The sequence below is a fragment of the Eleginops maclovinus genome, chromosome 12, assembly GCF_036324505.1.
Source record: "Eleginops maclovinus isolate JMC-PN-2008 ecotype Puerto Natales chromosome 12, JC_Emac_rtc_rv5, whole genome shotgun sequence".
NCBI classification, from domain to species: Eukaryota; Metazoa; Chordata; class Actinopteri; order Perciformes; family Eleginopidae; genus Eleginops; species Eleginops maclovinus.
Genome location: NC_086360.1, coordinates 336,367 through 352,466, shown reverse-complemented (window position 1 = coordinate 352,466; position 16,100 = coordinate 336,367). Strand labels below are relative to the sequence as shown.

The window sequence follows — 16,100 nt, the reverse complement described above, 5'->3', positions numbered from 1 at the left end:
ATTTTGTTTCACCATCGAAGAGCAATAATATTGGTTCATTTGTATGAATTCAATTGAATGTATAATAAACAAAGATTAGATGGAAATGTTAGTTTGACTAATATATAAGATCTCCTGAAAGGGAAACGATCAAAAGATAAAGATTTCTTTTTGCTTCCAGTTTTTTGGTGTCAGTGATCTACTCTAAGGCCAAGCTGGCGTCCGCCTGTGGAGGAATCATCTACTTCCTCAGCTACGTGCCCTACATGTACGTGGCCATCAGGGAGGAGGTGGCCCACGATAAGATCACCGCCTTCGAGAAGTGCATCGCTGTAAGGCCTTCTCCTTTTTTCTAACAACATTTGGAGTGTGTTTTTAGGATGTGTCGTCACTGTGCGGTATTACTTAAAAAAACAGGATGATACTGAGGAAAATACAATGTGTCCCCCCCTCCCAGTCTCTGATGTCCACCACAGCCTTTGGCCTGGGCTCCAAGTATTTTGCATTGTATGAGGTAGCAGGCGTTGGCATCCAGTGGCGGACCATCAGCCAGTCTCCGGTAGAAGGTGATGACTTTAACCTTGGTCTGTCCATGATGATGCTCATCATCGACGCCGGGGTCTACGGAGTGCTCACCTGGTACATTGAGGCCGTGCATCCAGGTATGATCTCTAAACCTCTGTGCTGTTCTCAATGTGTGACACATCTTCTAAGATTGGTTCGGTCAAATGTGTTGTTCCTCTCCTATAGGAATGTACGGGCTGCCCCGACCATGGTACTTCCCCCTGCAGAGATCCTATTGGTCTGGCAGTGGGCGTGTCGAGACCTGGGATTGGCCGTGGTGTGGGGGAGGGGCGGCCAGGCTCAGTGTGATGGAGGAGGATCAGGCGTGTGCTATGGACCAGCGTAGATCTGGTATGGAATAATGATTATTTTCGGCTGATGAGGACATCTTGGAGAGTTATATAGATCCACTGAACCAGGCTAAACTTGAATAAAACAATGTAAACCCTCTGATGTGATTGACACAACCCCTAACTAACTTTAATTCCTTTTGTAACTTCTGACTAGTTTGGGACAATCAATCCTTTAAGTCTAGTAGGAAGGGGGGGTCCCATGCACCCGAAAGATATATTGTTCTAACCTACCTTTTTGTAATTCTTAAGGTGTCTATTAAATGGATTGTGATGGCCCCAGAGCCAATTATTGTCCCATATATGTTTTTATTAACCGTCTTCTATGGCCGGCCTGGATATTCCACTGTGAAAAACTTAAATCAACATAGCTCCTGAACTATACATCGGACAGACACCATTTACCCCTTTTTATTTTTGTGTTTTCATGGGGAATTGATTGAGAAAAAAGATTCCCATGATTAAATCATGCTTGATGCATAACAGCTTAAGTAAACACAAAAAATGCTAAAATTCGCCTAAACTGAATCGCAGGATCTCCTCCCCTGTACACCCTATTGATATTTTTGGGGGAATTGGGCCTTGGAGAAAAAAAAAACACCCCAAAAACTTTATTCATCAATTAGAAGGTCTTCGTAATCGACCTCTTGCTCTTCATTGTCCTTCTCATCCATGTCCTCGACTGTTTCCTCCAGCAAGTCAATCAGTGTAGTGGGGAGGGTTGGGCCACACGACCACATTGGCTCCAGGGTACCATCTTCACTCTTCACCAAGCCCTGGCCAGGATCGTAGGGCTTGGGGCACGGGAATGTTGGTGTGACTGCTCTTTTGTAAATGGCCAGACGGTGATTGACTCGATTAACATGTGGGACCAGGTTGTCCCTGCTGTAACGCTCATTGCTTCTTTGATCAACTCACCATCCGTAAATGGTTTTTTGTGCTTAGCCAAAATATGGCTAACTCGGAAGGACGTTTCTGTAGCTGCCTTGCTCTTTGCTGTAGGCGTAATGAAAAGCGACTGCTGTGCTTTCAGTCATCTTTTCAGTTCATCAATTCTTTTTGATCTTAATGCGCTGTTGAGTGGATATGACTCTTTGAATTTAGCATGGGTGCTAGCACGATGGCGCTCCAGGTTGCCACGTTTTGGCAAGGCTACCGCCTGTTGGCATATGAGGCATATAGTCTTCTCTTTTGCTGATGTGAAAAGAAATCCATGCTCCCATTCCGGGTGGAAATAATACGTTTTTGATTTCATTTTTTCAGGACCCTCAGCCATATCGATATTAACTGTTAGTTAAGGTTGGCAGAACTTGGCACAGTTTAAAGTTACAACTTTCTCAAGATGTCCGTTAGGATATGATTTTTTTTTAAATGTGAAAATGCTAGGGATCGACAGTGAAGGCTTTGAAGATCGACCAGTCGATCGCGATCGACCTGTTGGTTACCCCTGCTCTAGTAGAAGCAGAGTTGTGTCTTGTTCCCATCATTTGCCAAGAAGAGTTTGAAGTCACTCGGCTTCCTTGTTGCAGGACCACCTATGGTGTACCGCTGGGACACACCACGACGCAATCTCTCCTGAGCCTTGACAGAATCAGCATGATATGCATCAGTTGAGAAGACAAAATGCTTTTTTGCCATAATATGATCCAGAGCCTGGAGACAGATTCCCTCGAATGTTGGTGGGAGGTTAAACAAGGCATGGAAGAGTGCGTTGCCATCCTGGATGTAGAAAGCCTCTTGTGGATAAGGCACATCTTCAGGTGCATCTTTCATCAGGAAATGGAGCATCGCAGCCTTGTTAGTCTTGTTGAAGACCCATCAGCTGTGCCTAGGCAGGGAGGCACTGGAAAGAGTGAGTAGCGCATCAGCTCATCAATGTCTAGGGGTTCATCCATGTTTTGGGACTTGGTCAGCAGCATGAAGGCGAGGTCACTCTATTCACGGTACTGCACTACCTGCAAAGATGAACAGATGAACAATACTGTTTTCCCTTAGTAAACCCTGCATGTCAAATATGGCAACAATAATGTTATCAGTAAGGAGTATTGGGTCTCATACCTTTCCCTGGGAGGTAGTGAGCTTGACGGTCTTGTTTGAGGCGTCCATTGTCTTGAGCTTCTTCCTCTTGATTGGCACAAAAAACACATCCTCGGAAGAGCCATTTACACAACGATCTTAAATGAAAGCATGCTTGGACTCCTTACCAACTGCCTCAGCATGTAGGACATCATACTCCACCTCGGGGGAAACAGGGGCACCAGAAGCGAGGTTGTAGAGGTGTACGGGGTTCAGGGTCTCAGGTGTATCTACCTTCAGAGAGCGTGTCTTGTTCCGCTCATAGAGAGGGAGCATTCGTTGATTTCCCAGAGAGTTGAGGTCATCAAATCCAGGTTTCACCTCCTGTATCATGATCCCACCAGTCCAGTTCACCACATTGGAGCCATGGATGTTTGTAGTTATTTTGTTCAGATTGTCCCACTCAAGATGAAACACGTTGTGGCCCTCACCAGTAATAATTTGGGGACAGAGAATATGAAACCTTATTGAGGGCCTTGGTTAATGTTCAAGTTCCAATCCAAAGTCATAGGTTTCACAGTGACTTAACATACTGAGAATAGCAGTCAGTTGTCTACTGCGGTAAAGGTGGCGTATGGTGGTGCAAAGGAGAATATACTTGGGCAACTTCCACTCTCCCTTTGTCACAGCACGACATATGTCCTGGAATAATAGAGAAAGCAATTAGTATTGAAGTGTTCAAGCAACTATACGGTACACAAAATAAAATGTATGCAATATAAGAAGGCTAAAGGCAGAGCACATATTAAAGTAGGGAGTTATGTTATATCTGACTTATAGACAGCACAAGGCATCTGGTCTTGTCACACTTCTCCATGTCAGCATCACCAGAAATAATGAGGGTCAGGAACTTCATGAGATCAGATGGGAGGTGGTTATCCAAGGACGTGACCAGATAATCAGCTGTAGGAGGCCAAGAAAGTGTTTTTGAAGCTCTGAATGTCTTCTGGATTGTTCCACGGAGAGGCAGGGCCATATCTTCATACTTGTTCTTGCTCCCCAGCTTGTATGCATGTGCCACAGCATCTGAGACAGATAAGCTAAGCTAGCATTGCATACCAAGTTGTAGGTGATACAACCCTTGTAATCTGCTGTGACCTTAGCAAAGGCAATCCCTTCATGCTTTTCAAGTTTGCTCTTCAGTTTCTCACTTCTGTACTCAGGATTGGGGAAGCCATTTCTTTCCAACTCTTGGGTGTAGGCAAGACGTAGTGATGCAAGCTGCACAATCTTTTTCTGCCGTATAACTACATCTTGAATGACATCAAGCACAGCGTTAAATGCCATCTGATGTGCAGTAGCAATGGGAGTCTCCCCTGTTGCACTGACAGGGTTGGTATCAAGGGCTTCACCTCGTGATGTGAGTCGCTTATGATTTGCATAATTCAGGTCAAAAGACTTGCGACATGACTATTCGCTTCTCTCGCAAAAACATCCTCACCTTGGACCATACGATGGAGATGGTGAAGTCCAAGTTCCAAGGCTTGGGGCTCAATCCTTTTCCATATCAGCTCCCTCAGGGTTCCATCCTTACTCTTATATACTGGGAACTTGATGCATCTTTGGGTCTATCCCAACACTTTTCAATTCCAGCTTTCTACAAAAGATACACTGGAGGGAATAGCTGTGTGGCTTACGAGGTGACCGTGATGTTGAAGCTTCCTGTAAGCGTTCTTGGTGCCTTGTAAATTGTTTGTAGCAGGCTTGATGGTAACCTGTAGTTTCTAAATTGGCACCAGCCAGACTCTCTGGAATCAGATTACAGACATCCTCCACGTGACAAACAGAATCAAGGGGTTCTTGGAGACGTTTATCACGAATACCGTGTAGATAGGCCAGCTTCTCAGTTGCAGATCCTTTGACTTGAGAGGGTGGTATGAAATCCTCATACTCAAAGCCAGGCACATGTAAAATACAAGTTTTGCCACTATCATCTCTCTTGGATTTCTATCTTGCTGGACCAAACTGTTCATACTCACCATTATTTTCTTTCTTTGGCATTAGTAGCAACGATCACCGACTAGCCGATTAGCTAACAACAATCAACCTACATTTTTAGAAACTTTCCACTTCCCTTATATTTCAACATTTTAAACTGGTAAAAATCAAATAACCATCTAAACCCTCATGCCAACGCCTACAAGGAATTGCCAGAATAATTTAAAGGGTGTAGTTTTGAATTTGACAGTTTGTGCTTAGAGCCAGTGCCAATGCCAGCTAGTTAATTTGCAACTGTGTGTAGACATCCAAGATGGCTGCCAAAATCAAAACCTGGCACAATGTTTTGAAGTGGAGAATATGTGTAGCCTATTAGACACCTAAAGCATTACAGATACAAAAGTTTGAATGAAAAATAACTCTCACCTTAGTTCCTCTGACCCAATTCCGCTTATTGATTTGCCTACATTTTAGCATTTATTTTGAGTGATAATGCTCCATAAATCATCCAGTCATGTCACTACCCATCTCCATCAATGCCTCATGCCAAAATGGAACCAAAAATGGGGTCATTTGCCTCTGCACAATGTATAGTTAAGACAGTGGTTCCCAAAGTGTGGGTCGCGCACCCCTAGGGGGTCGCGGAGGTATTGCAGGGGGGTCGCGGGGGAGGGGTACGGTTTGCGTGAACTGCAGAACCGCGTCTGTTGTTAAGGTGGCACGTAATACAGTTGTTTAGTCTACATCAGGGGTCTTCAACGTTTTTCAGGCCAGGGACCCCCAAACTGATGGAGAGTTGGAGCAGGGACCCCCTACTATTAATATGGCATACAATTGTGTTTTATATTAAACGGGGCCTAGTGCAGTGTGTAAACATAGATACTGTTATTGTACATTCAATACTAAGCTATTCAAATAATACACAGGTTAATATATTCATGTTTTTATTTTAAACAAGTGCAAGGTACAGTGTGGCCGAACATATATCTTGCACACAACACAGGGCTATTAAAATAAATCACAATAAAAGTTTGAACTTTAAACAAGTGCAAGGTGCAGAGTGGCTGTGCCACTGTCATTTATAAACAAACACTGAGCTATGAGATTTTAACACTAAACATGCATGTAGATGGGACAATGAATCCTCAAACCATCTGTGGATGGCACACGTACTCTCACATCAGTGAGATGTCTGACCCTGATGAGCAGCACACAGCTGATCCAGCCTTGGACGGATGGAGGTTGTCAGGCAGAGGGTCATATCAGCCTCAGGCTGCAGCCTTGACCTGTATTTGTTTTTCAAGTAAGTCAGTGAGGAAAATCCACTTTCACAAAGATAGGTTGTGGCAAAGGGCAAAAGGCTCATCATGGCTTTTCCTGCCAATTGCGGAAAGTCTTTCTGGCAAGAGATCCAGAACTGGGTGAGTGGTTTTGTGTCATATATGTGTCTGAACGTACTGTCAGTGGATAGTTCGATTAGCTGATCCTCCTCCGTCACTGTCAGGTGTGTGCCGTCTGCTGCGTTGTCTGTGAATGGAAACAGTATCCATGTCTTGTCCCTGCGCCAGGAGTCAGCCTCAGAAAAGTAGTGCCCAAATTGTCCCTCGAGCGCCTCCAAATGCGCAAGAATTGCGCGTGTAATGGGGGGCGAGAGCACAGCAGAATCTCCCAGCTCATCCACTGATGGAAACATGGAAAATATTTCCTCCCCGATGCGCTCCCTCCACCTTTTGATTTTTTTTAGAAAGCCTTCCATTTTGTCATACAGTTGAATGGCATGGGTATTGCGGCCTTGCATTGAACTGTTCAGTTTGTTCAGCTCAGCGAAAACATCAGCAAGATAGGCAAGTTTGGTGACCCAAACATTGTCACTGAAAAGTGCAGCCAGCTCTGTGCGCTTTTGGAGAAGTAAAAACTCCCGAATAGACTTGCGCAATTCCAGCACACGTGACAACACTGTTCCACGTGAAAGCCACCGAACCTCGGAATGGTAGAGTAGCGCAGTGTGTTCTTCTCCCTCAGCAGCACAGAGATTCGAGAAGAGACGTGTTTGCAATGCGCTCTTCTTGACTAGGTTGACTACTTTCACTACCGAGTCCATGACATCTGCCAATTCAGCGCTCATATCTTTGGCAACAAGTGACTCCCTGTGTAGCATGCAGTGCGTCCAAATCACTTGCGGAGACACATCCCTTACAAGCGCGATTAGTCCACTTTTTAAACCAGCCATGGCTCTTGCACCGTCAGTGCACAGCGCAATACATTTTGTCCACGGAATGTCATTCTCTCTGAAAAAAACATCGATCACTTTGAAGATTTCAGAACTAGTTGTGCGTTGAGGGAGGCACTTACAAAACAAAAATTCCTCCTGCATTTCCTTATCATCGACAAAGCGCACAAACGCCAGAAGCTGGGCGTCCTTCGACACATCTGTTGACTCGTCTAATTGTAACGCAAATGCATCTGCCAACCTCAGCTTCTCTATCAGTTGCATCCTCACATCAGATGCCATCTCGTCTATACGGCGAGCTATGGTTGTGTCCGACACTGGAATGGTTTTCAGTTTATTAATGTCAATATCATTTCCATACATGGTTTTACACATATCGGTTGCTGAAGGCAATATTAAATCCTCTGCAAGTGTGTATGGCTGTTTCTTCTGGGCAATCCGAAGAGCAATTTGATAAGAGCATTTCAAAGCTAGCTCCCCAACTTTGGCTGATTTTCTGATCAATGTCTGTTGACCTTGGAGGGATTTGAGGCTAGCTTGGAAGTATTCAACAGGTTTGTCTTTTAAGTGGCTGTGTGTTGTCTCCAAGTGACGCTGCAGCTTTGATGGCTTCATAGATTCATTTGAAAGAACAGTAGAGCAAATGACACACATTAGAAACTCAATGCCATCTGTCTCCTTAAAGGTAAACCCGAACTTCAGATAATGATCTGAATATTTTCGTGTCTTCTCCCTTTTGCGCTTACCCTTATTAGCTGCAACATCTGCAGGCGCAGCAGGTTCTGCCTCGTCACTTGCATGTTCACTGGTGGATGGTATCTCGCTTGTGCTTGTTGATTTTTTCGCTCGAGTTACAAAACGATCCATTTTATATGTATGGTCTTCTCAATAATGTCGCTGCGTGCATCCCTGTGTCTGGGTCTTCAGTAAACTGGGGCCTGAATAGGCTCTCGTCCAATCACGGGGAACCTGACAGAGCCAGCGCATAGACATAATATTATGTCTATGAGCCAGTGTGTGTCACACGGCCTCGTGATTGGCACATCTGCCTCCATTTTTCCGTTCGCTATAATATTTTGGATTTGTGTTGTGCATTTAAAGACATTGCAATTTGTGGGAAAAAACGGTTTGTAAAAAAAATATATATATATAAAAAATTGTCTAATCAACCAAAGATTTCGCGACCCCCCTGCAGTACCTCCGCGGACCCCCTGGGGGTCGCGACCCCCCTGTTGAAGACCTCTGGTCTACATGCCACCATGAGCCTATACCACCTTAACTAACGGACCACTCACCCTGGGGTGCGTTTCCCAAAAACTTTTTGATAACAGTAGCCATGCGTGAGTCTGAGAATTGAACATTTTAAAATGGAAAAGTTTTTAACAGCGGGTCCAATCAAGCGTAAGCCTACTTTACAGTAGGCTACGAGCCATCAAGCACTCCGACTCAGAAAAAGACGAGGAGATATGACGAGGTGTACATCGGGCTGGGCTTCACTAGTACGCTGGTAGGTGGTGAGGAAAGACCGCAGTGTGTTCTATGTTTAAGAGTGCTAGCCGCTGACAGTCTAAAACCCAGCAAGCTTAAACGTCACCTGGAGACCACACACCCTGAGCATAAAGACAAGCCGGCTGATTTCTTTCAGAGAAAATTAAATAACTGTCGTATCCAACAGACTAGTTTCGTAAAATCTGCGTCTGTCCCTGCCAATGCTCAGCTTGCCTCCTATAAAGTGGCCTACCGTGTCGCACAGTGCAAAAAACACTCAATAGCTGAGGAACTGATACTGCCCTGTGCTATCGATATGGTTGCCACTATGATTGACGAGGCAACAGCAAACAAGTTAAAAGTGATTCCTCTCTCTAACAACACTGTTGGGAGACGCATACTTGATATGTCAAGTGACATAGCGGAGCAGGTCAACGATATGGTGCGTGCAAGCACCCGGTTTGCTCTGCAGGTGGATGAAGCCACCGACAGCAACAAGGACTGTTTATTAATCACATACGTCCGATTCATTGCTGCAGGGGACATGAAAGAGGACCTGTTGTTCTGCAAAAAACTTAAAACGCGAGCCACTGCTGATGAACTTTTCAAAGTAATTGACACTTACTTGCAAGAGGCCAATCTGAAGTGGGAGGGTTGTGTTGGGGTGTGTACAGATGGGGCTCAGGCAATGGCTGGGAAGCACAACGGGCTCCAAGCGCTCATAAAGCGTGTGTCGCCCAACGTTCATTGGACTCACTGTATGATCCATCGAGAAGCGTTGGCTTCTAAACAGCTGAGTCCCGAATTGAACGAGGTGATGACGGACGTCATTGCCACAGTGAACTACATCAAAACGCGCCCTGTTAAGGCCCGACTTTTCTCTGCGCTATGCGAGGAAATGGGATCCAATCACACAGCTGTTTTGTTTCACAGCGAAGCGCGATGGTTGTCACGTGGGAAGGTTCTGTCCAGGGTATTTGAGCTGCGGGAGGAAATTTGGATTTTTTTGGAGGAGGAGGGTCATGACCTCGCGGTTAATTACAGTGATGAAAATTTTCTTACGAAAGTTGCCTACCTCAGTGACATGTTCCAGAAATTAAATGAACTAAATCTGCAGATGCAAGGAACCAACACCCACCTTCCGCATCTTGCAGATAAAATAAAATCATTTTCAAGGAAATTGGAAATGTGGGAGCGGAAAATTGGGGAGGGAAACAGACTCATTTCAGAACCTTCATGCTTTTCTTGAATCCAACAACATTCAGAACACAATCGTGCCTTGTATGAGAGCACACATCTCTGCCCTACAACAACATTTTCAGAGGTATTTTTCAGTGAAGGATTCAGCACAATATGACTGGATCCTAGACCCCTTCACTGCAGCCGCACCTACTGACTTCAGCACTGCTGAAGAGGAGCAGTTCATTGATATCACATCAGACTCCACACTGAAACTGCAGTTTCAGGCCAAGTTACTGACTGCATTTTGGATTGGGGTGGAGGAGGACTACCCACTATTGGGTGGAAAGGCAATGGCAGTATTACTCCCTTTTGCCACGTCTTATCTTTGTGAGGTGGGCTTTTCTGCAGTGGCCTCCATAAAGACCAAATACAGGTCAAAGCTGGACATTGAGAATGAACTGAGGGTGGCCATCTCACAGTTGCCACCACGATTTGAAAAGATCTGCAGTTCAAAGCAAGCCCACACTAGTCACTGAGATGTATGAAATATTTTATGAAAAAACAAATCTGGGGTATTTTTTCAAATTCAGTGCAGATGTTAAAAAGATGAAATAGGTTCAAAGTTGTACAATTTAAAAGTAAATGTAAGTTACTTTTTTTGTTATTTTGTCACTCAAGAAGAGAAGTTGCAGTTGCAAAGTTGTTAAAACAGTGCTGTTGCACACAAAACACATGAATACATGTTATTTTGAAGTGTCTTGTAATGGTGATTATGCCCTTATTGTTTATTTGTACTGTTTGCGTGAATTTCAAAATACATTTTCAAGAAACTAAAAGTTTCGGTGTTTAGGGGGGGCTCCAAAATATGTTTAGGTCTTAAAGGGGGTCCCAGCAGAAAAAGTTTGGGAACCACTGAGTTAAGACATTATTTAGATTGTACATTCTTTTTTTTGCATTTGTGGAAATCCAGGATGGCAACCAACATGCCAGAATAAACATAAATGTGACATATTTCAAGTGGATATCATCAACTTGTGTTTAGTATACATCTTTAAGATTGTAAAAATACAAAAGTTAGAAAAAAAAAATATCAATAGGGCGTACACGGGAGGAGTTCCTGCGATTCAGTCTAGGCGAATTTTAGCATTTTTGGTGTTTACTTAAGCTGTTATGCATCAAGCATGATTTAAGCATGGGAATCTTTTTTCTCAATCATGAAAACACACAAAAAAATGGGGTGAATGGTGTCTGTCGGATGTATAGTTCAGGAGTTATGTTGATTTAAAGTTTTCATTTTTCACAGTGGAATATCCAGGCCGGCCATAGAAGATGGTTAATAAAAACATATATGGGACAATAATTGGCTCTGGGGCCATCACAATCCATTTAATAGACACCTTAAGAATTACAAAAAGGTAGGTTAGAACAATATATCTTTCGGATGCATGGGACCCCACCCCCCTTCCTACTAGACTATTTAGGGTTATACTCTTACTTGCTTTCTTCGTGAGAAAATGTAACTATTTCATGATTTTTGGATGGCTAGCCTAAACAGAGGACATTGGTGTAATTGTTATATCCACTTGTTAAAGTAAAGTAGAAGAAGTACATTTAGAAAATCTTCTGAAAGTGTTATTTAATTTAAATAATTAGAATCTCTCATTGTAACCCTAGAGGAGATGCGGGGCATAGAGGAGGAGCCGAGCCATCTCTCGTTGGTGGTGTGTATAGACAAACTCACCAAAGTGTACAAAACCGGCAGCAAACTGGCCCTGGACAAACTGAGCCTTAACCTCCATGAAAACCAGGTAGTCTCCTTCCTGGGACACAATGGCGCTGGCAAGACCACAACCATGTGAGTGGGATAAGTGTGTGTGCATGTGCATGTGTGCAATGATTAAAGTCTGAAGACCAGTGTTCAACTTTAATACTGGTATATAAAAAATACTCTCTAATATCATCCAACTTTGAAGAATCTTATTAGTCAGCTGATGCATCCTGTGTAACCTGGCTTCTTCATGCCATCACATACAGTACACAAGTACACATTCTTTTCGGACTAAATCATACATTTCACGTTTAAAGCACCTGATAACTAGGTTCCTATACTTCCTTCGATGTCTACAAAACACCTGAGGGCTGTTGGCTCTGCTGTAGCACCAGAAGCATGAAAACAGAAGCATCTGTTAGATGTTTATGAATAAAGAAGGAGTATTTTTAATACAATACATGCCCAAAATATCAAATAAGATGCACAATATCCAATCTGCTGTATAGAGGTGTGCCACTGTTCATCCAATGCTACCGCCACTGACTGCCTGCACTGTCATAGGTCCATCCTGACTGGCTTGTTCCCACCCACCTCTGGTTCTGCCACCATATACGGTCATGACATCCGAACAGAGATGGATCGGATTCGCCAGAACCTGGGCATGTGTCCACAGCACAATGTCCTGTTTGACAAGCTCAGTGTGGAAGAGCACCTGTGGTTCTACTCTAGACTCAAAGGCATGGCTGAGGAGGACATCCGCAAGGAGATGGACAAGTGAGTACACGTCTCACATTTCAATGCATCATAAAAATGTAGATTAGTTATGAAATCTATCGAAATGATATTATATTATATACATTATAGCCAGGTTGGTTATTGTTCCAAATCCATATAGATATGCAGTACATTGGTGCGTATATCTTTAATATTACAGTGCTATTAAAAAAATGATGCATGTTTGTAATGTTACATTTTTATTCAGAGTTACCGTTCAATCCCATCAATGAAGTGACACATCCAGTCCCTCCAGGAGGTATTTACTCCACACATTCTCAGAGAGACAGGGGTCTTCATTCACCTGCAGGGGACTTTTTACTTTCCCACAGCCACTTATCAATAGTGATAAACTCTAGTAAGTGAAAAGATCAACAAGCGATACAATTTCACACAAAAATTCAGCAGAATGTTTTCCCAATAAAAGGTCTGCCAAGCAGCTCCAAAATAACCCTTCCCTTTCCTGGGCAGCTCTTATTGTGAAATAGAGATAACAAAAAAGGTTGAAGTTTCACTGATTGTAACTAACAGCACTGAAAAACAACAAATTAGATTAATTCATGATTAATGATTGAGATTAATAATTAAAGATAAAATAGTTCTTCAAACAGAAGAACAGGATCGCTAGAGTCGGGAGAAAGAAACGACTGCTGCTCTGAAAATGTAAATCACATCATACATTGTGTGTGTGTGTGTGTGTGTGTGTGTGTGTGTGTGTGTGTGTGTGTGTGTGTGTGTGTGTGTGTGTGTGTGTGTGTGTGTGTGTGTGTGTGTGTGTGTGTGTGTGTGTGTGTGTGTGTGTGTGTTCAGGATGATTTTGGACCTGGAGTTATCTCACAAGCGCCACAGCTTGGTGCAGACGTTGTCGGGGGGGATGAAGAGGAAGCTGTCGGTGGCCATCGCCTTCGTTGGCGGCTCCAGGGCGGTGATCCTGGACGAGCCCACAGCGGGGGTGGATCCCTACGCTCGCAGGGCCATCTGGGACCTCATCCTTAAGTACAAACAGGGTGAGTTGAGACCCGGTACCAGAGCACATCCAGCATCTATCTTCGTAGAGGTCGCTGCAGGTGTAACAGGCCCCGCTATGTATGGCGTATAGCCAAATAATATGCCTGTAAAACAAGAGAAATGATTACTGTTCGTTTGGCGGGTCTTGCCAGAATTGTATTAAGCAATTGTCCAAAACAAACAGAATTCTTCTTGCCTTTCTGCTATTAACAATTCCAAGTCATGTTTATGCTTTAAACATTCAAACAAATATATTTGTTTAATAGGATTTATAACTCTCAACATATGCTGCATCTGTACTCAAAGCCTATTTCAAGTGGATTCCCAGGCCAAGTATTAGCATTAGCTAATATGTGCTAGCATTAACATCCAACAAGCATCTTTTATCATGGCTAATAAACACAACACACATAAAATACTGAAAATCTGTGGTTAAATTAAGTGCACGGGAGCTGTAAACAATTAACTTCATCAGGAAGCGCGAGTCTACTACAGCAGCGGTCCCCAACCACCGGGTCGCGATCCGGTACCGGGCCGCGGGCCATTAGGTACCGGTTTGCACAAAACGTTTGAATTTTTCTTTTTTTTATTGATTATCAGTCTAAATATGTTTTATTTTGAAAAGTGACTTCTGGCGGAATGGCGCATGCGTCTGTGCCTCTTGACAGGTCTCGGTCACGTGATACGTCACCAGCCATTAACGCGAAAATTAAACCGACAAGATAGCAAAAATGAGTAAAAAACAAACATCTTTGGCCAGCTTCTTTGGAAAGGGGAAAAGGCCCAATGAAGAGACAGAAGAAGAGCCTACGACTTCCAAGAAAAGTAAATCTGCATTTAAAAGACAATATCAGGAGTCCTACTTACGGGTTTATCCCTACAGGTGATTCTCATGCGCCGAGCCCGCTCTGTGTAATATGTGGCGACAAGCTGGCAAATGAGTCAATGAAGCCTTCAAAACTGCTTCGGCACCTGGAGACCAAGCACCCTGCATTAAACGACAAGCCTTTGGAGTTTTTTTAAAGAAAAAAACGTGAACAAGAAGGGCAGAAGCAATTACTGATGGCCACCACATCAACAAATGTGAGTGCACTGAGAGCATCATACTTAGTGGCTAATCGTATTGCTAAGGCGAAGAAACCTTTTACTATTGGTAAAGAATTGATCCTGCCCGCCGCTAAAGACATTTGCCGTGAACTTCTAGGAGAGGCTGCAGTTAAAAAGATAGCACAGGTTCCTCTTTCAGCCAGTACCGTCACTAGGTGAATTGAGAATATCGCAGAGGATATTGAGGAGCAGTTGTTGGAGAGGATTAATAAGTCACCTTGGTACGCAATCCAGGTTGACGAGTCTACTGATGTTGATAACAAGGCGACACTACTTGTTTATGTGTGATATATATATCAGGAGGATGAGCAGGAGGATATGTTATGTGCACTATTGTTGCCAACCAACACCACAGGCGCAGAACTATTGAAGTCTCTGGATGATTACATATCAGGAAAACTAAATTGGTCCTTTTGTGTGGGCATATGCACGGACGGAGCTGCTGCTATGACCGGACGGCTTTCTGGTTTAACTTCTCGGGTAAAGGAGGTTGCACCTGAATGTGAGTCGACGCACTGTGTCATTCACAGGGAAATGCTGGCTAGCCGAAAAATGTCACCTGAACTCAACAGCGTGTTGAATGATGTCATTAAAATGATTAACCACATCAAAGCGCATGCCCTTAACTTGTGTCTGTTTGAGCAACTTTGTGAGGAGATGGACGCGGAGTACAAACGCCTGAAGTGAACACTGAAGTGAGGTGGCTATCTAAAGGCAGATCATTGGCAAGAGTGTTTGAATTACGAGAGCCGCTGCAGAGGTTTTTTTCAGAAAAAAAGTCACCACTGGCAGCACATTTCAGTGACAAGGAATGGGTCACAAAACTCGCTTATTTGTGCGACATATTCAACCTGCTCAATGAACTTAATCTGTCACTTCAGGGGGAAATGACAACTGTCTTCAAGTTGATGATGAAGTAGCTGCATTCAAAGGCAAACTGGATTTGTGGGGACGGCAAGTGAACTGAGGGATATTTGACATGTTTCAAACATTGTCTAGGATTTAACTCTTATTCTGTCATAGGAAAACTTATCTCAAGTAATCAGAGAAATAAACTGAGTAAGGTTTGATGCAAAAGAACAGTTTCATTCTGTGTGTATTCAGTGTGAGTCTAAACACAGCTAAGCATCATCAACTCCTGTGACCCCATGCTCTTTCCTATGCTTTCTCATTGAGAGAACCCTAGTGGCAGAAACTGGTTCAGATCCAGTGGTTCTTTGGTTTATGTTTGATCATTGCAGCACAAACATGCTGATGTATGTGTGTGTTCCACCTCTGCCCTAGGCCGTACGATCCTCCTGTCCACCCACCATATGGATGAAGCAGACCTTCTGGGAGATCGCATTGCCATCATCTCCCACGGGAAACTTAAGTGCTGTGGCTCACCACTCTTCCTGAAGAGCACATATGGAGACGGATACAAACTGACTCTGGTCAAAAAGCAGAGTGAAGGCAGAGGTGTGTTCAGTTCTTTTTCCACCTGTTTAGGCTGTTGGAAATCATGGACAGATTTACAGTCAAATTGGTAGTAGAATAGGAGAGACCAATAACCAAACCACTGGCCTCTTTATTCTCAGGTCCCTTGCAACAACAATGTGAGTCATATTGCATTTAAGATATGACCTGTATTGTT

General features: G+C 43.6%; 1 protein-coding gene across 3 annotated transcripts in view; it reads left to right on the top strand.

The window, feature by feature from the left end:
• The window catches only part of abca2 (ATP-binding cassette, sub-family A (ABC1), member 2), a 168,201-nt gene that overhangs the window by 111,191 nt on the left and 40,910 nt on the right, over window positions 1-16,100 (top strand). For all 3 annotated transcript variants that reach the window (XR_010166908.1, XM_063896434.1, XM_063896435.1), the window contains 7 exons: window positions 161-311; window positions 437-641; window positions 730-894; window positions 11,482-11,662; window positions 12,140-12,352; window positions 13,163-13,359; window positions 15,752-15,925. Coding sequence is in view for 2 of the 3 variants with exons in the window: in XM_063896434.1 (XP_063752504.1) it covers window positions 161-311; window positions 437-641; window positions 730-894; window positions 11,482-11,662; window positions 12,140-12,352; window positions 13,163-13,359; window positions 15,752-15,925 (1,286 nt within the window). In the remaining variant the exon portion in view is untranslated. The remainder of the gene's footprint in view (window positions 1-160; window positions 312-436; window positions 642-729; window positions 895-11,481; window positions 11,663-12,139; window positions 12,353-13,162; window positions 13,360-15,751; window positions 15,926-16,100) is intronic.